General features: G+C 38.8%; 1 protein-coding gene across 8 annotated transcripts in view; it reads left to right on the top strand.

The window, feature by feature from the left end:
- ATP6V1H (ATPase H+ transporting V1 subunit H) overlaps positions 1 to 23,996 on the top strand; it is a 64,578-nt gene that overhangs the window by 35,912 nt on the left and 4,670 nt on the right. For 5 of the 8 annotated variants that reach the window (XM_082433032.1, XM_082433036.1, XM_082433035.1 and 2 more), the window contains 4 exons: positions 8,077 to 8,255; positions 11,025 to 11,150; positions 13,319 to 13,420; positions 15,067 to 15,219. In XM_082433032.1, the coding sequence (XP_082289158.1) occupies positions 8,077 to 8,255; positions 11,025 to 11,150; positions 13,319 to 13,420; positions 15,067 to 15,219 (560 nt within the window). Of the gene's footprint in view, positions 1 to 8,076; positions 8,256 to 11,024; positions 11,151 to 13,318; positions 13,421 to 15,025; positions 15,220 to 23,996 lie in introns of all 8 variants that reach the window. The other 3 variants (XR_014255430.1, XM_082433033.1, XM_082433034.1) reach the window with 3 other exon arrangements.

Genomic DNA, 23,996 nt, shown 5'->3' with positions numbered 1-23,996 from the left:
TGGATGACACGTAAGAGTGGCTGGGAGATGGTAGACATACAATCCAAGCTACTGGCTTTAGAATTTGTGTTTTTAACCATTGTTTGTTCTTACGCTTTCTTTAAACAAACAACGACAAATCAAAAATAAAAGATTGTGCAGATGTATTGCAAAACCGTAAATAGCGTAGACACCACATTTGCCAAATATAGTCACTAACATCTTTCAGATTTTTCTAAGCAAATAGAGATAAATATATAAATAGGTGTCTAATTTTGTTTTGTATTTAAAAATAAGAGTGGTGTCATGTTATAAATACTGTTCTATAACTTTATTCTTAACAATATATAATAAATGTGTTTTCATTTTCCTGTAGTAGATCCAGTATTCTTTTCAGTGGCTATATTATACTGTGTTGATGTAAAGTGGTTTATTTAATTAGTGTCCTATTGATGGAAATGTGAGGTGTTTCCAGTTTATTTTACATATGTTTTCCCACTTTGATGAGTATTTCGGTGGGTAAGTTCCAGAGATGGAATTGCTGAGTCAAAGAATATACTTTTTACCAGTTCTGATAGATAATGTCAAATCACCTGTCAAAAATGTGCAAATTTATGTTTCCAGTAATTATATATCGGGCAAGAATACAGAGAGTCCCTACTTTCTCTTAGTGCGTGGACTTTTTTCTAAATTGGAAGCTGTTCATGAAGTTGGCGTGAAAACTCTTTTAAAAAAATAGATTTTCTTAATTGGTGAACTGTTAGGAAAGATAGTCATCCTTGATTCAATATCTTTGCAATTAGATTATCCTAGAAAGATGTTTTGGATTATTATTATTTTTTCCCTTTGTATGACTTTAACTTCTGGGAAATAGAAAGATCAACAGTTGCCTGAGTGATAAACATGGAAGTGAATTTTATTTTTTCAGCTCATATCTACCTACCCTTTTCTGTATGTTAGTGACATATTTTTTACGTTAAAATATCTGTCTTTCCAAATGTTGAAGATTGTAAACATTTAGCAGAAAATTATTTCTTTTGATAGTTTGTTAATAAGGCGACTTGTTTGTTTAAGGTGAAATATAGGTGTGGGAAGAACTGCTGTAGAACTCAGGGTCTTATTTCAGCTGTTCTCTTGTTTCATAGACTATATCTCTACACTTGTATCTTTCCCCCTCAGTTTTGATAAACTTACATGGTTTTTTATAAGTGTCATTTAGATAATATAGTGAGTGCTGTGAGTTTTAGGAAGAAATCAGATACTAATAATTTATAGTAATGGATTGAGATTTAATCTAAAGCTCAGCATAAGCTGCTTTATTTTTTGTTTTTTTTAAAATAAATTTATTTATTTATTTATTTATGTATTTTGGCTGCGTTGGGTCTTTGTGCTGTGTGTGGGCTTTCTCTAGTTGCGGCGAGCGGGGGCTACTCTTCCTTGCGGTGCGTGGGCTTCTCATTGCGGTGGCTTCTCTTGTTGTGGCTCGCGGGCTCTAGAGCGCAGGCTCAGTAGTCGTGGCGCACAGGCTTAGTTGCTCCGTGGCATGTGGGATCTTCCCGGACCAGGGCTCGAACCCGTGCCCCCTGCGTTGGCAGGTGGATGCTTAACCACTGCGCCACCAGGGAAGCCCGTTTTTGTTTTTTTTTGAGACAAGCCATTTGTCTTATCAAATCATTTATTTATTTATGTATTTATGTATTTATTTATTTATTATCACAGTTGATTTATAATATTACATTAGTTTCAGGTGTATAACGTTGATTCAGTATTTTTATAGAGTATACGCCATTGAAAGTTATTACACAACAATGGCTGTCGTTCCCTGTGCCATACAGTATGTCCTTGCTGCTCATCTGTTTCACACACAGTAGCTCGTATCTGTTAACCCTGACCCCTGTCTTGCCCCTCACCCTACACCCCCAGCATAAACTGCTTTGCACATAATGTATGTGGCAGCTGTTCTAGCTGAGCTTCCCACAGACCTTGCTTAGCATTTTGTCCCTTCTCTAGTTCCTCCTCCCATTGATTTTCATGTTAAGTCATTATTATGTTAGATAAAAGGGTCATTGGAAGCAGGTACCTCTAATATGGGTGTATGGTAGGTGAGAGGTGTTTGTTGATATTAGCTGGATCCTACCTTTGAGCTGTTCCCTCCCCCTCTCCCTCCCTCCCCCCTCCCTATCCTATTCTATCCTATCCTATCCTTTCTTTTTCCTGTTCCTCCCCCCACCCCCCATTTCATGTATTATCTGTCCACCTCTCAATGCATCAGATGTGGACTTTGTATTTTGTTTGAATCTGTCTTTGATGGAGAGACTTCATGAAGTCACCATGATGAATGTTTACGGTATACAAAGTTCAAAAAGTCACAAGAAGTATAAAGCCAGACTGAGATTCTTAGTTTTCTTTTGACCTGATTTGGGAGCTCTCCAGATTGATTATCTGCTTTTTATGGAAATTTGAGGGGTACAATAGCACAGCCCTTTTCTAAGTTTCCTTTCCACGTGGTGTGTTAGCGAGAGTGTAGGCTCTGGAGTAGACACGCCTGGGGTGAATCCCAGCACTAGGTTGCTGGGAGAGTGGCTTGAACTCTCAGAGCTGATTTCTCCACTTGTGAAAGGTGGTTAGTGATACTTAACTCACTTCAAGATTGGGTAAGAATTCAACGAAATAACAGACGAAGTGCCTGGCAATAGTTAATATACAATCTGTATTTATTTTCCTGCCTTTTCGCTCCATAAAAGCATAAAATACTAGCAATTTGCCTCTTTAACGCCCACCTCTAGAAATTGCATTCTAAGTTAATGTGGAACCTAGGCAAAGATCAAGTGCTGTTCTGTTTGATTTAGAAAAGACAGCATGAATATTTTACTAATGTTTAGCAAGATTTAAAAATCTTATTTATACTTCATTTGCAGTTTCAATTTTTTACCCGCAATGTGTCGAACTTATGCTAATTTCTCAGCTTCTGTTGTCTAATTTGGATTTCAGATTATTTAAAATACACCCAACCTATTGACAGGTATATTAGTTTTTTGGACTCTCCTTGATAAATTGGGACAGTATAATCATTGCATGGTTATACTGAAGACTGAATATCAGAAGAACATCTTTAGACATCCAGAACTTTGATGTACACAACTGAGTTAAAATCGAGCCATTAGTAAGGACATAGTAAAGCCATTTGATTTAGACCATCGAATAGGTGTAAAAAATGACGTGTTCTTTTTTTTCTTCGTTATTCTCAAATTCCTGTAACCTTTAATAAAGATTTCACCAATGAGGTTGTTTGAGGATTGTCTAATTATGCACTTTTCCCCACATCCTGAAACTCAGGAAGGGAATTTTTGTGCTTTTGGAAGCTTGCTGAGCTGCTGTGAGCTGAAGAAATCTAGCAGCTGTTAATTTTTTTTTTTTTCCATTTGGCTGGGTGAATTTATTTTTGAAAATGTCTGTCTCACTTATTCATAGCAGGTGCTGAACTCCAGGTCTCCATGAATGTTATTCCATTGGTTAACTTGATATGTCAATCTTTCGTTTCTAAAATAAATTAGAATGTTTTTTGAGGCTGTGACTGAGAAAGACATTCAAGACCATATTTGTTGTGTAGAGTTTTTCTCTTTTTGGCTCTGTTTAGTCAAGAGCCTCCGTAATATGTCAGATAATAAGATAAATTGTATTTTACAACTGCATCGTTTTCAGCATAAAGGCTTAGAAAGAAATACCACCAAATTGAATTTGGATCTACATTAGCTGTACTGACCATGATGTTTAACTCACACCCACACACATATGCACACACAGACACAGGCAAACACAGACTTACATCTTCCTGCGCAGACAGTTCACAGTCATAACCTCTTCAGAGAGACCTGCTCTGGTTTGGGTGTGTGGGGACTGTTTTGCCCACTGCTTTCACATAGAAGTGTTGCTATCAAGAAATTTTATTCCTAGGTCTACCCCTCATTCCTTATTTCAGGAATTTATCTCTCTTGTTTATTAGATACCAGGTTTGGATGAGGTTTGGTAAGACTGAGACATTTTTAGTCTTGGGGTGAGTCCCGTAATGCAGCGCTGCTTCGGGTGTGGTCTGCACATCAGTGCAGTTCTGTCAGCTCTTGGTTAGCCGCTTGCGAGGGATAAGTACAGAAAGTGAGAGCAAGCATTTAGAAACTTAGAGTAATTTGACGTGTCTGTCAAATTTAATGATAAAGATTTGAGCTTGTATTTTGTATGTCTTTTAAAGTTCATTTTTCTAGAAATTCATTTTTATTGTATTTTTTACTAAAAGTATTTGTTCCTGACTGATTGGAAATTGAAAATCAAACAGAACTGGTCTTCACCACAGACGGTTTGAGAAGCACTGCTTTAACGTGTATGTTACAAGGTTAGCAGTTTTGGTGAAGGAAGGATCTGAATTGTCACTTGGTTCCACCTTGTTCTTAGTGAAGTCAAGGTCGCTCTGCACCGTTACTTGGACACAGGCCAAAATGATATTTACGCTTTTGATTTTGTTGAGGTGAAGATGCCATTGAGTTTAGCGTCTTTAAAGAGTACACTGCTGCCAGATGATCTAGGTTTGTTTCTGGTAAATTCATTTTCTAAAGTATTTTTCACAACCTTTTTATTCTTTGTAATGAGATGGAGAGATGAAATTAAAACATGTTTTGAGGGAAAAACAGGTAAGGTTTACTGATTGATTTGACATAGGCTTGAAGGAAAGGGGAACATCAAACAGGACTAAGTTTCGAAGTGCTGTTGTCTTAGAGAATTGAGAGGAGAGATGGTTTCAGAAGAGTGCCATCAGGCTGTTCTTTACCAGTCACACTGACTGGGTTGAGGTTATAGTTGAAACTGTTAGTTATGATACTATCTTAAATATGAAGTGTAACTCTCCAGGCAACAAATATGTAGGACCATATGAACAGAAGAGTTTTGATATGTTTCTAAATTTAGGAGAGATAATAGTAAGAAAAGTAACTGGAAAAGGTAACAGAGAAAACTAAGTAGACTAATAAGTAAAATCTCACAAAAGCGAGGGGTGAAGGGAGGAGTTTCATAAAGGGAGACGTTATCAGAATTCAAGCCGCCCTACAGTTTAAGGTTTTTATTTGAATTCCATTATGGTCAGAGAACATGTTCTATATGGTTCCAATTCTTTGAAATTTGAGATTTGTCTTATGCTCATCTTATGGTCTGTCACGGTGAACGTAGCATGTGTACTTGAAAAGAATGCATGTTTTGCAGATGTATCACGGTCTATAAATGTCAATTAAATCAGGGTGGTTCATAGTATCGTTTGGATCATCTCTGTACTGATTCTGTTGTTTAGTGGTTCTATCAATGATCAATTGCTAAGAGAGAGAGTTGTTAAAGTTTCCAGCTGTTAGTGTGGATTTGTCTGTTTCTCCTTTCAGTTCTGCCAGTTATTGTTTCATGTATTTTGAAGCTCTGTTTTTTTTTAAACTTTTTATTTTTTTTTAGTTTATTTATATTTATTTATTTTTGGCTGCGTTGGGTCTTCGTTGCTGCACGCGGGCTTTCTCTAGTTGTGGTGAGCGGGGGCTACTCCTCATCGTGGTGCGCGGGCTTCTCATTGCGGTGGCTTCTCTTGTTGCGGAGCATGGTCTCTAGGTGCGTGGGCTTCAGTAGTTGTGGCACACGGGCTCAGTAGTTGTGGCGTGCAGGCTCTAGAGCGCAGGCTCAGTAGTCGTGGCTCACGGGCTTAGTTGCTCCGCGGCATGTGGGATCTTCCCGGGCCAGGGCTCGAACCCGTGTCCCCTGCATTGGCAGGTGGATTCTTAACCACTGTGCCACCAGGGAAGTCCCAATACTCTTGGTCTTGCTACCTACTTTACTTGAAATTAATATAGACATGCCAGCTTTCTTCCACTTATGGTTTTCCATCTTTTAGTTTCAACCTGTGTCTTATATTTAAAATTTGTCTCTTTGAGACAACATTTACTTGGTTCTTGAATTTTTATCTGTTCTAATAATCTCTGCCTCTTAATTGGAGTGTTTAGTTCACTGACATTTAGAGTAATTATTGGTATGGTTGGATTTAGGTCTGCCATTTTATTATTTTCTTCTGTTTGTTTCATCTGTTTTTTGTTCTGCCTTCTCTTATGTTAACTGAGTTCTTTTTAGAATTTCAGTTTAATTTTTCTATTGGCTTTTTAACTGTTCTGCTTTGTAGTATTTTATTTCTTATAGGTTGTTTTGGTGTCACAATATTTATCCTTAACCTTTTCCATTGTACTTGAAGTTAATATTACATTCTCACCAGTAGTGCACAAATGTTCTCTTTTCTCCACAATGTGGACAACACTGGCTGTCTTTTGTTTTTTGATAATAGCTGTCCTAACAAGTGCGAAGTGATATTTAATTGTGGTTTTGACTTGAATTTCCCTGATGATCAGTGATGTTGAGCACTGTTTCATGATCTGTTGGCCATCTTTATGTCTTCTTTGGGAGAGTGTCTGTACAGATCCTCTGCCCATTTTTTAATTGGCTTGTGGTTTTGTTGTTGTTGTTGTTGTTGCTAGTGAGTTAAATGAGTTCTTTATACATTTTCGATATTGCCCTCCTATCAGATATATGGTTTGCAAATGTTTTCTCCCATTTTGTAGGATGCCTTTTCATTTTGCTTTTTTTGTTTCTTTGGCTGTGCAGAAGCTTTTTAGTTTGATATAGTCCCAGTTGTTGATTTTTACTTTTGCTGTGCTTTTGGTGTCATATCCAAAAAATCATTCCCAAAACTAATGTCAAGGAGATTTTCCCCTGTGTTTTCTTCTATGAGTCTGACAGTTTCCGGTCTTATGTTTAAGTCTTTAATCCCTTTGAGTTAGTTTTTGTGACTGGTATAAAGATATGGGTCCAATTTCATTTTTTTGCATGTGGTTATCCAGTTTCCCTGATGACATTATTGAAGAGACTATCCTTTCCACAATAGGTTTTCTTAGCTCCCTTGTCAAATATTAGTTGACTGAATATGTACGGGCTTATTTTTGGGCTCTCTATTCTGTTCCATTGGACTGTGTGTCTGTTTTAAGCCATTACCATACTGTTTTGATCATTGTAGCCTTGTAGTTTAGTTTGAAATCAGTAAGTGTGATTTCTCTGGCTTTATTCTTCTTTCTCAGGATTGCTTTGGATATTTGGAGTCTTTTATATTTCTATACAAGTTTTAGGATTGTTTTTCCTATTTCTGTGAAAATTGGAATTTTGGTAGGGATCGATCTCACTAATTTCCATATGCTAAGCTAAATCTCTCTCTGCATTTATTTAACATAATTATTAGAAATATAACTTCCTTGCAAAAATAAAGAAATTTAAAATTTTGGTACAGTTGATTTAGAATTCTTATTCCAGGATTTTTTTTGAGTGTGGGAGATTTGACAGGCCTTCTTTACCAACTTTGTGAAGGTGGCTTTCTTGAGAGCTTGTTTGTCCTTGTTCCAGACCTCAGCATGAACATGGTGTTTGCTCTGAAATATTGGTTAATTCAGTGAACAGTTTATCTTCAGAATTACTTAGATTCCTTTGCTGATTTCGTAAGTACTCTTAAAAATCACAGAAGAAAACTGAGGAATTTGCTTGAATGTCACAAAACTTTTCTGATAATTACTGAAGCAAGAGAGTTTTTGTAATTGCTGTCCTTTGTGCACTTACAGGTTGATTGGATGGAGAAAAAGGTCAGTGACTGGGAACTAGAGAGATGCTTGAGGAAACAGTCTTTCTTAGCATCCTATGGGCTCCATGTGGCCAAGAAATGGAGTGTTCATGGTGGTGACCTCAAGAGCAGGGCTGTGAGGAAGGATGGTGATGGACCTCATTGTAAATGTGTTCAGTGTTTTGAGGCTTGTCTAGGTCAATAATTTAAAATGTTTAGTAAGCCAGTAAGTAAGGAAGGAATCAGAAGGATGCTCCTGATATGGGACAGATGCTTAGGAAAGAAGTCAGGATTTGTGATCCAGTCATCCACTTAAGGTGATAGTTAACCTGAGAACAGGAAGAGGAGAGAGGATGTGAAAGCAGGTGCAGAGAACATCACATAACAAACTATATCATTTCTCGTCGTGTCTTTGTCTAACCCAGAACTTCTTAGAAAAATCAACTGAAAGAGAAACTCGCCAAGAGTATGCTCTGGCTATGATTCAGTGCAAAGTTCTGAAACAGTTGGAGAACTTGGAACAGCAGAAGTACGACGACGAAGATATCAGTGAAGATATAAAATTTCTCTTGGAGAAACTTGGTGAGAGTGTCCAGGATCTTAGGTATGTTATTCTTTTTAATTCTCACAGGCTGGTATATTGGGCCTTGTTTGACTTGCCTCATATTTTAAGGAAATTTAAATTTGTTACGAACTATAAACTCAAAAGATTGCACTAAAACATCATGTCTTCTATTGAAAATTGAGAGGTTTGGAAACACTGGCTCTTCATCATGGCAACCATTGGTCAGAGCTGTGTGTTATTTCTCCTCTTTAGGGTAGATCCCCACTGTTCTCTGTTGTCTAAAATCTGACCTGGTGTTCTACCACAGGTTGTGGGTGCCACCCTTTGAGAATCTCCCCCTGGTTTAAAATCTTTTTTAAGCAGCAGTCATTGTTAATTTGTGGAGGAGGGTTGCTCAGATATGGAAAGAGTATTTTTTCCTGCTTTTTTGAAGTCCCTATTGGTTTTATTTATTTTTTATATTAAAAATTATGCAAGTGATGTACATGCAGTAAAGAAAAAAAAATCCCTTTTTTTATACAGTACAGAATACAGTACAGTACAGAATACAGAATACAGTACAGTACAGAATACAATACAGTACAGAAGAGGCAACACGCCAGTCCCCCCATCTTCCCCACCTACTTCCCCCTGCCTCTCTGGTTTCTTGTGTTCATTCCCAAAAAAACCTAGCCCCCCTCCCCCTAGCATGCATGCATGTGCGTGCGCACACGTGCGTGCACACACACACACACACACACACACAGAGACACACAGAGACACACACAAATAGGGTTCTACGTATTCTTCTGGTCCTGGTTCTTTTTTGTTTAATAATAGCTCGATGATTTTTCCCATTAACCCATGCATTCTTTGTTTTTCAACTATTGATAGATTTTAAAAAGAGAGCTACTCACTAGAAATAGATGGGGTTTGGGCGCCAGGATGACTCCAGTCTGAATTGTTGGGCCACTTTGTCCGCGTGTGGCCTTGAGCAAGCCTCTTGACATTTTAAAGTCTCAATTTTCCTTTTGGTAAAATAGTGATAAAAATTCTAACCTTGTAGGATTTTCTGTGAGGTGTCCAGCAAGTGCCTTTAGTATAGTATGTGTTCCACAAATGTATTTACCAGGTAATTCAGTGCAGCCCATAAGCTCAAGGCCCAAAAGCTTTTATAGAGATGGGAGCTGTCACCCATATCAGTGGTTTGTATGGAGTTTTGTGGAGGAAGGCGGATGATTTTTGTGTTTTAATAATTTCAGATATGAATAAGTTGTTTGTAATATAATAGGCCAGCAATAGGCTTGCAATTTATACAAATTCTATTTTATTATGTTTATTTTAAAAAATTATCATTAGTTCTTCTGTAATAATGATTTGAGATCCTTTTAAAAAAATAAATAAGATTAGTGATAGCTTTCTAAATTATTTAATCCATGCTAGCCAATTGTTATTATTTACTGATTTTTCATGTTGAATTTGGTAATTTGAAAAATATTGCTGTTTATCTAAAGCTAACAGGGTGATGGGGGCAGTTGAAATAGATTTGTCTCTTTATGTTGTTACAGGTTTAGCATATTAACTTAAACAATATTAGGTTACGTCTTATATTAAGTAGCCTTTCATTAAATTACTACTTTATTTAGCAGGTTACTCTGATCAACTTAACCAGTGAATCTTTGTTATACTGAATTATCAATCAGTATTAAATGGCTACTTCTTTTTGAAAATTTTACTTGAAAGTACAAGCATGTCTTGTCACTTTGTTCACTGGCTAACCACATTAAAACAGTTTTATATTATGAAGATTTGAATAATTGTTGCTTGATACATAGTGAATAATTTTTGAATTAAAGTGCATTTTAGTTTGTTACATGTACAGAGGTTTTTGTTTTTAATTAATCTGTAGTGGGCTAATTCAGTTAATCAATTACCTCTGCATTGTTGGTAGTCACGTTTAAAAATATTGTACTGAGGCGTGTGTTTTTATTTTTGTAGAGCAGTATCATGGTTTGTCATTTGAAGTATGATAGAATATACTATTTTATTTTGTGTTAAAGTAATATACTTTTACATAAATTTATCTTTATGTATCTAGTGGTCTGGCAAATACAGTGTTTTAAGAGGCATGGTAGAAACAATGCTAGATTATCAGATATTTAATTTATTATTGATTGATTGATTGATTGATTGATTGATGGCTGCATTAGGTCCTCGTTGCTGCGCACGGGCTTTCGCTCGTTGTGGCGAGTGGGGGCTACCCTTCGTTGCTGTGTGCGGGCTTCTCACTGCGGTGGCTTCTCTTGTTGCAGAGCACAGGCTCTAGGTGTGTGGGTTTCAGTAGTTGTGGCATGCAGGCTCAGTAGTTGTGGCTCTTGGGCTCTAGAGCTCAGGCTCAGTAGTTGTGGCGCATGAGCTTAGTTGCTCTGTGGCATGTCGGGTCTTCCCGAACCAGGGCTTGAACCCGTGTCCCCTGCATTGGCAGGCGGATTCTTAACCACTGTGCCACCAGGGAAGTCCCCATCAGATATTTTAGTGATGTACATACATTTATGTGTATATTAAGGTTAGAATTTTGAAAACAAGTGCTCCTTTTAATATCTCATGGTGAACATTCAAATTTGACAGGAGTACTGGACCTTAGTACCCTGAATAAGTTTCACATGATTTATTGAAGATTAAGCCATTTAAACTTGTTTAGAGGTAATTTTTGAATGTACAAAGGATGATCAGTCTTTGTAGTTAAATAATTAGTGAAGATGTTTTATTTTTTTTAATTTTGGAGTATCTATCTCTCAGATTCTTATAAACTTTGAATTCTTTTTACAGCTCATTTGATGAATATAGTTCAGAACTTAAATCTGGAAGATTGGAATGGAGTCCTGTGCACAAATCTGAGAAATTTTGGAGAGAAAATGCTGTGAGGTTAAATGAGAAGAATTATGAGCTCTTGAAGTAAGTTTTAAATTCCAGTTTACACTCTGAATAAACCCCCATCCTTCCACATACTCGTGGACACATTTTTGTCCCTCTTAAAATTTTTAGATATTCCATGGTTTTAATTTCTATTTTCTTGCTTACTCATGTGGTTGAATACCTTTTCGTGTGCTTATTGGCCATTTGGATATCTTTTTTCCCAGGAGAAGTGCCTGTTCAAGTTTTTGTTTCTGTGGGAATTCTGTAGCTTTCTTGGTCATATGTATTCATCACAGCTCTTCTTCTACCACGTCAATGCCACTAACTCTTTACTTTCGATGTAGCTCAGTTTATTATTTATGACTAGTGCTTTCTTGTGTCTGGTTAAGAAGTTTTTGCCTACCCAAGGTCTTGAAGATACACTTCTGTGTTATCTGCTAGCAGCTTTATCGTTTAACCTCTCACATTTAGATTTCCATTCCGTGTGGAATTGGTTTTTGGGTAAGGTGTATAAGGTAGGTCAAGATTTGTTTTTTTCATTACATGGATATATAATTGAACTAGCAACATTTATTGAAAATAACATTTTCCCCACTGCTTTGCACGGTTCCCTTTGTTATAATAAAGATGACCTAATATGTGCAAGTGTCTTTCTTTCTTTTTTACTGAGATATAAGTCACATACCACACAATTCACCCATTTAAAGTGTATAAATCAGTATATTCACGAGGATGTGTAACCATCGACACAGTCAATTATAGAGCATTTTCCATCACTTCAAAAAGAAACCCTGTGTCCTTTAGCTGTCACTTCTCTGTCCAACCATCCCCTCAGCCCTAAGCTTTTACTTTCTGTCTCTATGGATTTGCCTATTAGGAAAATTTCATGTAAATGGAATCATATAATATTTGTTCTTTTGTGACCAGCTTCTTTCATTTACCGTAAGGTGTTTAAGGTTCATTCATGTTGTAGCATTTAGCAGTACTTTGTTCCTTTTTATGGTCATATAATATTCCATCATAAGGATGTATTACATTTTATTTATCCACTCATTAGGTGATGGGCATTTGGGTTATTATGAAAAATGCTGGTAATAAACATTTGTGTACAGGTTTTTATGTGGACATACGTTTTTATTTCTCTTCCTTGGGTAGACACCTATGAATAGAATTGCTGAATCATATGGTAACTCTGTTTAACCATTTCAGGAACTACTCAACTGTTTTCCAAAGTGGCTGCACAATTTCATATTCCCACCAGCAGTGTATGAGGATTCTGATTTCTCCATCTCCATGTCAGCACTTACTATTGTCTGACTTCTTGATTCTAGCCATTTTAGTGAGTGTGAAGTGATACCTCATCATGGTTTTGATTTGTATTTCCTTGATGGCCAACGAGTCAGGCAGCTTTTCATGTCCTTATTGGCCATTTTATATCTTTGGAGAAATGTCTGTTCAGATTCTTAGTTCATTTTTTAAATGCGTTGTCTTTTTAGTATTTAGTTGTAAGAGTTTTTTTAATATATTTTGGATGTAAATCCCTGATCAGACAATGTACTTTGCAAATGTTATCTCCCATTTTTGGGTTATCTTCTCAGTTTTTGGATAGAATTACTACAAATATACCTTACTATAACTGTTAAAATTAATAGACTTTAATTTTTAGAATAATTTTAGGTTTACAGAAAAATTGAAGGGAGTACAGAGAGTACTCATATACCCTCTCTTCCCCCACCAGGCACAGTTTCCCCTATTTTTAACGTCTTGCCTAAGTGTGGCACGTTTGTTAATTGATGAACCAATATTTATACATTATTTTAACTGAAGTCCATAGTTTACATTCAGGTTCATGGCTTTCTGTTGTACAGTTCCTGCTGTGTCACAGTATCACACAGAATAGTTTCACTGCCCTAAGAACTCCCTATGTTCTCCCTTCTTCCCTTTCCCTGATATTGTGGGAATTGTGGGTGGTGGACGTTGTGAATCTGAAAGTGACCTGTTAATGTGTGTATAAAGGTTTGAAAGCTGCTAACTTACGTGCAGTAAATCATGTGTAGTGTATTGTGTGTAGCAGTGAAACCTGTAGAAAATACAGTTATATTTGTAAGTGTCTGTTTTCAGGAAAAGTATCGGCATTATACCTTTGCTCTGTTGTGCTCTAGAAAAGAATTAGAAATCAATCTCTCTTTGGATTAAATTTATTTCAGAATTTTGACCAAACTTCTGGAGGTGTCCGATGACCCACAAGTCTTAGCTGTTGCTGCCCATGACGTTGGCGAGTACGTTCGGCATTACCCGCGAGGCAAGCGGTAAGTGAGGAACCTTGGTTTCATTGGGGTGTCCTGAGATGTTCAGCATAGGGGTCCTAGTTCATGTACTCCTGTAAAGTAGACTCGTTCAGCCGAGGAGCTGATGGAGTGAGCGGAATCAAGGTGACCATAGTACTGGGAATCACGATAAATGATAAACCTAATTAAAGATGGGAAGTATGAAAACATAAGCACACGTGTATAATACTGTTGTGCAGTAGCCAACAGAGATCACACCAGAAATTTCATGTTCAGGGTTTTCTTTGGTTTGTATGATTTAATTCAAAAGCCATTTTGTTAGCACTGGTGATTTTTAAATTATTATTTGTAGTTACATTGTTATTGACCTGAGTAGGTTCCAAGTATAAAAGGAAATATAACACGTGTAAGAAAAGTCACAGTAGATATATAGTAATGGAAGGATGTGTTTCCAAGTACTGAAGAGTGAGGAATTCCCTCTGGGAGGAGACAGGTAAGGCTTTGCAGAGGAGGTGAGGCTGGCTCGGTAATGTGAAATCACTTAGGTACGCTAACAGTGAAAGGACAGGAGTTGAGGGAGAAAGCATTAAATGAGACTGAGGCTGTTGTATGCTGTTTGGAGAAGCTTGTTACATACCTGGCATGTATCAAGCACTCATAAAGTTTGGGTATAATTATACTGCATTTTTTTTCTCAATTCAGTACGTTTTTTAAAAAAGATGCTTTAAAAAATAAAATATAAAAAGGCATACAGATAAAGCCTCTCCCTCACCCCTGACCCCATGTGCTCATCTGCAAGGTTGTCTTAAAGCACCAGAAGCCCTACTGCACTAAGGTGCCACTTGTCACGGGCTGTGTGGTGGCGATGTCACTCCCCAGGCGGCGCCGACCGCAGCTCCCACACTCCCAGGCTGGGGTTAAAGACGCTCGCCAGCTTCTTGCACGCCCCCGCTCCCCCCCAGAGGAGCAGAGGACCTCCTTCCATTCGTGAGGCAAATAACCATTTTCACTTCGCTTTTGTGTCTGTAGTAACTGGATTTTTCAGGGGGTTGAGGGGGCAGTGACAGAAAGCAGTGCTGGTTGTCAGTCTTCCTGGTGTACTTGACAACAGGAATTTTCTCATTTGTTTCACTGCCCAGCAGGTCATGTGGCATGTTCCATCATTACAGGAAAGGGCAGATATCTTAACAAATCACGTCTTTTTCAGGAAATTAACATGGCTCCTACAGGGTGCTTTTTAACCTCATGTTCTCTGCTGTCTGCATCTGAGCCCGTATCTGGTTCACAGCATGGCAACTGCTGGGCTTAATATTGATCTGATATTACTTCAGACATAAGGTGGTATTCAGTATACTGGTTTTTAAGCAAGCCACAAATACTGGTGATAAAGAAGTTAATACTCAACTGCCTAGAACACTGTCATCTAGATTACTGCAACAGTCCAGGTTGATGATATTTGCCCAGACTAGGAAATGAGAATAACAATTGGATTTATCATTAGGGATTCAAGAGAAAATATATAAAAACTTTAAATCTGTGATTTGGAGAAAATGATATTTAAAAAAAGACACGTGTGTTGGTTTACTTACCTGTATGGTAACTTTTCTTTGTAAAACCACTGGGCAGTTCGGAGTTGGGGCTTTCTGCTAACAGCTTGCATTTGAAAGTAGCGGCAGCGTCTTCACCACGTGGCTTCTGGCCCCCAGGGTCATCGAGCAGCTCGGCGGGAAGCAGCTGGTGATGAACCACATGCACCACGAGGACCAGCAGGTGCGCTACAACGCCCTCCTGGCCGTGCAGAAGCTCATGGTGCACAACTGGTAGGTGCCGCCCGCCCCCTGCTGCCCTGTTGGGCCTCGCGTCCCTGTCCAGAAGTTCTTGTGGAAAGGCTCCGATGAGTGGTGGCTTTTAACAGCAGTGATTTTGAGTAATACCTAGAACTACATTTTAGCCGTTCAGAGCAGTGATGTGATAATTTAGAAAAAACAGCTGCATTAATGTTCTGAAGAAATGTATATTCAAAGTACTAGTATCAGAAACAACTCCAGAAGTAACTAAAAGGACCATTACGACATAGGTGAATACGTTTTTTGAGAGTTGAATGGAATTCAGCTGGACTATTGATTAGAGACGCTACAATTTTGCAGGGTTTAACTGTTCGGCGTACGGTTAACCTGAATGGATTTTTACCAGTTCACATGAAAACAGTAAAAGCTGATTGATCAGTTAAGATTCAGCTCTCACATTTCATCTGTTACAGCCTTTTGCTTTTGAAATAGTAGCCAGAGTCATATTTTTTCTCTTGCTTTTATTTTTTAAATCAAAATGATTGACCTTTTTGTACTCAAAACAAGATAAATTAGAGTGACTGCTTAGATACAATGGTGAGCCATCTGTGTCTGTGAGCGGACAACCCTGGACTCGGCCGTGGCTGTTTTAGCAGTAGGTTGGCTGTTCCGCGCTCTTCTAAGCTCAGATGCCGCTGTATTCCCCATCCTTGGGAAAGATGCGCTAACTGACGGTAATGCTACTGATAGTTCCAAAGGACAGATTAATGGCACATCCAAATGCTTACATGTGAAAGATGCAGGCAGATACAGGATAGGAGAGGATCCAGGATTGCCGCAGTGACATCATGTATTAAATATTAGGATCCTGCCACTTACGCACTTTTCTCGTGAATACTGACATTTATGCCTTCTTCCAGCAGCTGCTCTCTGAGCACTTAATTTGTACCCTGTTACCCTAGGCTCCAGGTGACAGATGTGATGGAAGTGGGTGATGAGAGATGGCCTTTCTGAGTAGTCCCAGCAGCCAGGCTGAGACAGTGATGGAAAGGAACCAGTCACCCACCGCCAGTGTTGGGGGTTGGATTTCAGGTGGAGGGAACGGGAGGGGAAAGGACCAGGAAGCAGGAGGGAGCTTGGCTCCTTTCAGAGCAGCGCCTGGAGCCCTGTTTGGATGTGACAGCTGGGGGCCGGGAGGCGGCGCTAATGGCAGCTGGTGGGCCGCATTGCACCCAGTCCCCACCGCAGACAGCCGCCCGCCGCGCTGGGGCTCAGAGCGGAAGCTGAAGGAGCGGCTGAGGCCAGCATGAAAGGAGGCGGGCGAGGCGAGGTGGCCGCCATCTGATCGCCGAGGGTCTGGTGGGTCCTTCTGTTGGATGAGTTGAAAGCCATGGTTAAGGGTTTAACAGGGGAGTGACAGGATTTGATTTGTATTTTGAAAGGTCTCACAGGCTCCTCTGCGGAGAGTGGATGGTTGGGGGTGAGTGTGGCAGCAGGAAGACCGTTTCCGTAGATTCTCGTTGTGGCCGTGGGGAGGGATGGCTCGTGCCGTGGACTAGAATGGTGACGGTACCAAGCGGTAGATGGACTGGGGATCGATCTCAGAGCTGGTGCTCGCGGCGCTCGATGGACTGAAAGTGTTTTTACTCTTTTCCTATCGTCTGTGCAAGAAGAATGGGATCAAGGCAGAGGGCACTCCAAATGGCTTTTTATCTACTATTTAGCAGAGGAAAATCTTCCAAGTCTGTCAGGAAACTAGAGAATACTCCACTGGATTCCCTCCTTCTTTTACTTTACCCTGAGCCACGTTTTTCAACGTAAATTAATTATTTAGGAATTTTCTTTCTCTTGGTTTGTTTCTGTTTCTTTCATGAAGTTCGTTTACAGAATGTTGGCATTTAATAGAGTTGGAGGCTGTTGCAGTCAGTGAGCTTGTATTTGACAGATATTTTCCTGAAGTTTCCATTAAATACAGTTTTATTTTCCCCTTTTGTTGAAAGTAGGGCTGTTGAAGCATAATTCTTCTTTTGTTAATAAAAAAACAACTTCATTTTAATAGTTCTTTCTCTTGAAGAATTTATTGTTAGTTTTTTTTTTTAATTAATTAATTTATTTATTTTTGGCTGCCTTGGGTCTTCGTTGCTGCGTGCAGGCTTTCTCTAGTTGCAGCGAGCGGGGGCTACTCTTTGTTGCGGTGCGTGGGCTTCTCATTGCAGTGGCTTCTCTTGTTGCAGAGCACGGGCTCTAGGTGCGTGGGCTTCAGTAGCTGTGGCACGTGGGCTCAGTAGTTGTGGCTTGCAGGCTCAGTAGCTGTGGCTCGCGGGCTCAGTAGTTGTGGCTTGCAGGCTCTAGAGCGCAGGCTCAGTAGTCGTGGCACACGGGCTTAGTTGCTCCACGACATGTGGCATCTTCCCGGACCAGGGCTCAAACCCACGTCCCCTGCATTGGCAGGCGGATTCTTAACCACTGCACCATCAGGGAAGCCCCCCCCCTTTTTTTTCTGTAATGTATATTTCTAATGTGGAAAAAGCTGGGTGTGGAATAGGATGTTGACTGGGAATTTTCCCTTTGCCGGTGGAGAAAATTTTTTGGTTAAGAATTTTTATTGTGCAAATGATCATGCATTAAAGATGAAACATTTAAAATTTGAAAACTTTTCCTTGAATTTAGGAATCTGATTTGGTCTCAGTAAATTTTTTGATGTACGATTACAAAAGGAAAAGTAAATTGTCTTTATAGCCAGAAACTGGTTTATTTGCTCTTTGTCATTGACTAGCTGATGAGAGAATATCCTTTTCCCCCCTTCTCTCTAATTATGTGCCAAGCTATTTTAGCTTTAATGTTTTAGTTATGATAAATCCCCTTTAATGGAGAAGCTTAGTGTCAGCATTTTCCTATACTTTCTTTAAAAAAGGAATTTTCATATAAAGATGAGAATTCACATGTGACCTGTATCTTTTGTTGTGACATACGCATTTCTCTGGCACTTTGTGCCAGAGAATGAAAATTGCTCAAGTAATAGCAATTTATTTCAACATCAGATGAGTGTGAGACCAAATAGAATGCCATTGGAAAGTCAGTCTTCAGCAGAGTTTTCCCCAAATGTAAAAGGATTTTGAGTCAGTATCTTTATGCACGTAACCAGGTTGCCTTCAGTAAATCATGCTGGTAAAGTCTGCCTTTCTACTTTTCCTGAAATAGAGGCTTTTTAACCTAAACCATGGTACTGGTGTCTGAAAGATGTTTCACACTAAATAAAACCTGAAAACACAGTTGACTTGGTTTCCTCTCAACATTTTGTTTGTTTTGATTTAATTAAAACAAAATTTTAGAAAGGGTATATTTTAGTACAACACGGTGAAATAAATTAGTTGAAAATAATGAAAATACAACCATGGGTGTAAAAGTAGAATAAAAGTCTGTCTGAATGGCAGCAGCAATTTTTCCTGACAGTTTTGCACGTTTTCTCTGTTGTTGTTTTGCTCTGAGGCCCTCCCTGGCTGTTTCCAGATTTCCAGCACACTCTTGATTTTTTTACTTTTTTCTACCATAAATGATTTTTAGATTTTTGGCATTGCATTATTACCAGTTTCTGTTGACTAGACTAAATCGTAATTTTGGATATCGTAAAGTTAACATTTCTTTTTTACTGAGGAGAATTTTTTTTTTTGGTTTTAGGTTAAAAATTACATTTTAAGTATAAATTGGATACTCACAATATCATGGAACTGGGTCTTGATTTAGACTCTGCTCTAGGGAGTTAAACATTACTTTTCTTGATAATGTAGAGAAGGATTTATCCCTGGTTTATAGAACATGGAGTATAGAGTTATATATCATGTGAAAACGCTACTTAATTCTTTTTCACAATTTTATGACTGATTGCGGAACTATTTCCGTGAACTGCAGGACTTAGAGTAGCCAGTGTTTCTCCCTTCCACTTAACACCTGTGTTTACGTGGAATGACGCGTGGGTTACATGTAACCCTGACTGATGTGGGTGGGGCATGGGGGGCTGAATGGAGTTGCTGGGGTGTGCAGTGGGCACACACCGGGGTCTCCTCAGTTCAGAGGGCCTCGAGCGGGTCAGTCCTAGCCACAACTCTGCTAAGTGGCACGTGCAGGCTCTGATCTTCCCGTCCCCATGTGCAGTTCCTGGTATGTCCCTCGTTCTTTTGAGCAGGGCTGGATTTTTATATTCTTAAATTTGGCAAAATATGTAAACAGTGACAGCTTACTTTAGAGAACTTTTATATAGACCCTCAGTTTATACATTATAATTTAACATCATAAAATGTCATCATTTTTCTCCTACCGAATGATTTTAAATGTCATCAGCCTCTAATTCAGAAGCAGCAATATGTGCAAATGGACAGCTCAGGACCTCAGGAAAGAAACACTGAGTTTTGTAGGTAGAGGATCTCCTGTAGAATTTTCTCTTTGTTTCTAGCTTCTTTTTCAACCTATTTTCAAGCAGAATAATAAGTTCTAAGAGTGTCACCCTCTCTAGGTTTTTCACATGTAGGTAAAGAGAGAGGAACGCAGCAAGCCGAGGGTGTGGGTGATACTACTTTATTCTCGGATCTTTATATCTGCTTAGGATATTTTAGTTGTTCTGTAAGTAGTACATAGCCATAAATGCAGTGATTAAAACAGTTACTTATGAACAGAATTGAAGGAAAAAAACCCTTATGTAAGTTTTAACTTTTTAGCATTAATAATCATGTTACCAAGACATTCCATGTGATTTTAAATAAACATATGACATTTCTGGGTTTAACATTTTCCAAAACTAATTTAGAAAATTGTGGTCTCTCTTTGGGTACCTGGAGTTTTCCACGTTATTCTTATGATATTTTTAGTGGAGGAATTCTCATGTAAGAATCTTACATTCTAAATATAATTAAAGAAAAAGGAGTCTATAATAAGTGCTAAACATGGACTTTGCTTATTGCATACTGTCTTCTTAAGAGTCCTTCTAACAGCACAGACGTTTCTCCCACACAGCACATTAACCAGATTTGCACGTAGTGTGGTCATTTAGGGGCGTACTCTGCATTGTACAGATCGCTTTTTGTTGTAACTACTTGCTGATCTGGAACCAGCATTTAAAATGAAAAGGAGGGACTTCTGGTTTCCGGTTATGCATGTAAGGAGTTTGGAAGTTGCCACTACATCTGAACAACAAGTAAATAGCTGAACAGACTGAAAAAATCAACAATCCTTCTTGGATCCATAGGGGAGAAGGTAGGACGAGACTGGAGAGGCAGGTGAATACAGGGAGTTGTGGCTTACCTGAGCAGGACTCACACGTGGAGCCCAGCGGGGGACCAGTGCCTGGCAGGAGAGCTGGACTGTGCTTGGTGAATTGCAGGAGGCTCAGTGTGCACAAGTCTGAGGATTAAAAACTCCAGGGGAGCCAGTCATGGGGGGCCCCCACCATATGGGGAGATTTCTCTCCAGAAGCCAGACCAGGTTTCCACAAGAAATATCTGAGAAAAATTCCGTTGGCCTTCTGGCAGGGGGAGGGGAAAGGAACCATTTTGATATAGTTCTAACTATTGTTCCATTCTAACAAGGCCTGCACTCAGGGGAAACTAGTTAACCAGAGCCCAGCCTGCTGGGGTGTCATCAGAGTCCGACTGACCTGGGGAAGGGAAATAACCAACTCTAGCTGGCTCTCATCATCCTGTCCCACCCAAAGGGGTAGAAAAAACCCTGAGGAACACTCATGAAGTTCACAGTCCCGAGGCCCAGGTTCAAGAAAGACTGAGACCCAATCAAAGGACTCCAGAAAGCTTCCTCTCCCTCACCTCACCACCAGGTTACAGAAGGTTCATTTACAGCAGTTTCTTTTACCTAGCACACCATGTCCAGCTATCAAGAAAATAGTACAAGGCATACCAAAAAGCAAAAAAAAAAAAAGAAGAAGAGACATAGTAAGCATCAGAACCAGCCATGGCAGTAATGTTGGAAGATCAGACTGGGAACTTTAAACAACTAGGATTAACACGCTGAGGACTCTAGTGGATAAAGCAGGCAGCAAGCAAGAACAGATGGGCAAGTTAAGCAGAGAGACAGAAATCCTAAGAAAGAACCGAAAAGAAATGTTAGAGCTCACAAACACTGTAAAAGAAATGAAGAATGCCTTTGATGGACTTATTGGTTAGACTGGACACGGCTGAGGAAAGACTCTCTGAGCTTGAGGATATATCAATAGAAACCTCCAAAACTGAAAAGCAAAGAGAACAAAGACTAAAAAAATGGAACAGAATATCCAAGGACTATGGGACAACTACAAAAGAGGTAAAATACATCTGGTGGGAATATCAGAAAAAGAAAGAGAGAAAGGAACAGAAGAAATACTTGAAACAGTAATGACTGAGGATTTCCCAAGTTAATGTCAGACACCAAACCACAGATCCAGAAAGCTCAGAGAACACCAAGCAGGATAAAAACCAAAAAAAAACTACACCTGAACATGCAATTTTCAAATTACAGAAAATCGAAGGTGAAAAAAAAAAAAATCCTGAAAGAAGCCAGGGGGAAAAAACACCTTACCTATAGAGGAACAAAGATAAGAATTACATCCGACTTCTCAGAAACCATGTCAGCAAAAAGAGAGTGGAGTGAAATATTTAACATGTTGAGAGAAGAAACTCACCAAATTCTGTACCCTGTGAAGTTATCCTTCAAAAGTGAAGGAGGAATAAAGATTTCCTCAGATAAACAAAAAATTGAGGGAGTTTGTTGCCAGTAGACCTGCCATACAAGGAATATGAAAAAAAGTTCTTTAGAAAGAAGGAAAATAATATAGGTCAGAAACTCAGACCTATGTAAAGAAAGGAAGCGCATCAAAGAAGGAACAACTGAAGGTAAAATTAAAACTTTTATTTTTCTTATTCCTAACTAATATAACATAGAAGTTTGTTCAAAAAACTAATAGCAACAATATCCTTGAGTATGTACGCTTATATGTATTTTATACACATTGCTTACGTATGTTTATATGTAAGTGAAGTAAGTGGCAGCAATGATTCAAGGGACGAGAGGAAAGAATTAAGATTATTTGGTTATTACAAGCTACTCACACTATCCATGAAGTGGTATAGTGCTATTTGAAAATATACATGGATTAATTGTAAATTAATATATTGCAAACTCTAGGGCAGTCACTAAAAAAAGTAAAAAAAGAAGTATAACTGACATGCCCAGTAAGAAAGGAGAGAAAATAGAATCATATAAAATGCTGAATTAAAACCACAAAAGGCAGAAAAAGAGTGGAAGACAAAAATAGGAGCAAAAAAACAAGGGCAACAAATAGGAAACAGAAATGAATATGGTAGATATTAATCCAGCTGTATCGGTAATCACTCTGAATGTCAATGGTCTTAACTGCACCAAGCAAAAGATAGATCATCAGAGCAGATCAAAAAGCATGACCCAACTACATGTAGCCTATAAGAAACCCACTTTAAATATAAAGACACATATAGATTAGAAGTAAATGAAAGGAGAAAAATATATCATGCTAACACTAATCAAAAGAAAGCAGAAGTAGCTATATTGCTTTCAGAGAAAGCAGACTTATAAGTAAGGAAAGTTTATCAGGGATAAGAAAGGTCATTCTGGGGCTTCCCTGGTGGCGCAGTGGTTGAGAGTCTGCCTGCCGATGCAGGGAACACGGGTTCGAGCCCTGGTCTGGGAGGATCCCACGTGCCGCGGAGCAACTGGGCCCGTGAGCCACAATTGCTGAGCCTGCGCGTCTGGAGCCTGTGCTCCACAGCAGGAGAGGCCGCGATAGTGAGAGGCCCACGCACCGTGATGAAGAGTGGCCCCTGCTTGCCACAACTAGAGAAAGCCCTCACACAGAAACAAAGACCCAACACAGCCATAAATAAATAAAAATAAATTAAAAAGCTTTAAAAAAAAAAGAAAAGAAAGGTCATTCTGCAAAGATAAAGGGGTTAGTTCTCCAAAAGGATATTATAATTCTTAACATGTATATGCCTAACAACAGAGCATCAAACTATGTGGGGCAAAAACTGATAGAACTGTAAGGAGAAATAGATGAATTCTATCATAGTTGAAGATTTCAACACCCCCCTTTCAGAAATGGACAGATCCTGCAGGCAGAAAATCAATAAGGATGCAGTTAAGTCAACAACACTATCAATCAACTGAATAGACTTGACATCTATAGACTACCTCATCCAATACCAGCAGAATACACATTTCTCTCAAGCCCACATGGAACATTCACCAAGACAGACCACATTCTGGGCCATAAAACTCACCTTAACAAATTAAAAAAAATAGGAATCATGCAGTGTCAGCTGTCAGACCACAGTGGAATTAAACTAGAAATCAATAACAGGAAGATAACTGGAAAATCCCCAAATATGTGGGGATTAAACAACACACTTCTAAATAACACATAGGTCAAAGAAGAAATCTCAAGAGAAATATAAACATATTTTGAACTAAGTGAAAATGAAAATACAGCTTTTCAAAATTTGTGAGATGCAGCGCAAGCAGTGCTTAGAGGGAAATTTATAGCACCGAACGCATATATTAGAAAAGAAGAAAGTTCAAAAGTCAGTAATCTAAGTTTCCAGCTTAGGAAATGAGAAGAAAAGAGCAAATTAAATCAGAATAAGCAGAAGAAAAGAAATAAGAACAAAAAAACAAGGAAACTGAAAATAGGAGATTTGTAGAGAAAATCAAGGAAACCAAAAGCTGGTTTTTTGAAAAAATTGATGATACTGATAAACCTACAGCCAGACTAATGAAGGAAAAAAGAGAAGACA

This window comes from Balaenoptera physalus (assembly GCF_965194825.1).
Source record: "Balaenoptera physalus genome assembly, chromosome: 17".
In the NCBI taxonomy this organism is placed as follows: Eukaryota; Metazoa; Chordata; class Mammalia; order Artiodactyla; family Balaenopteridae; genus Balaenoptera; species Balaenoptera physalus.
This window is presented reverse-complemented; position numbering and strand designations above follow the sequence as displayed.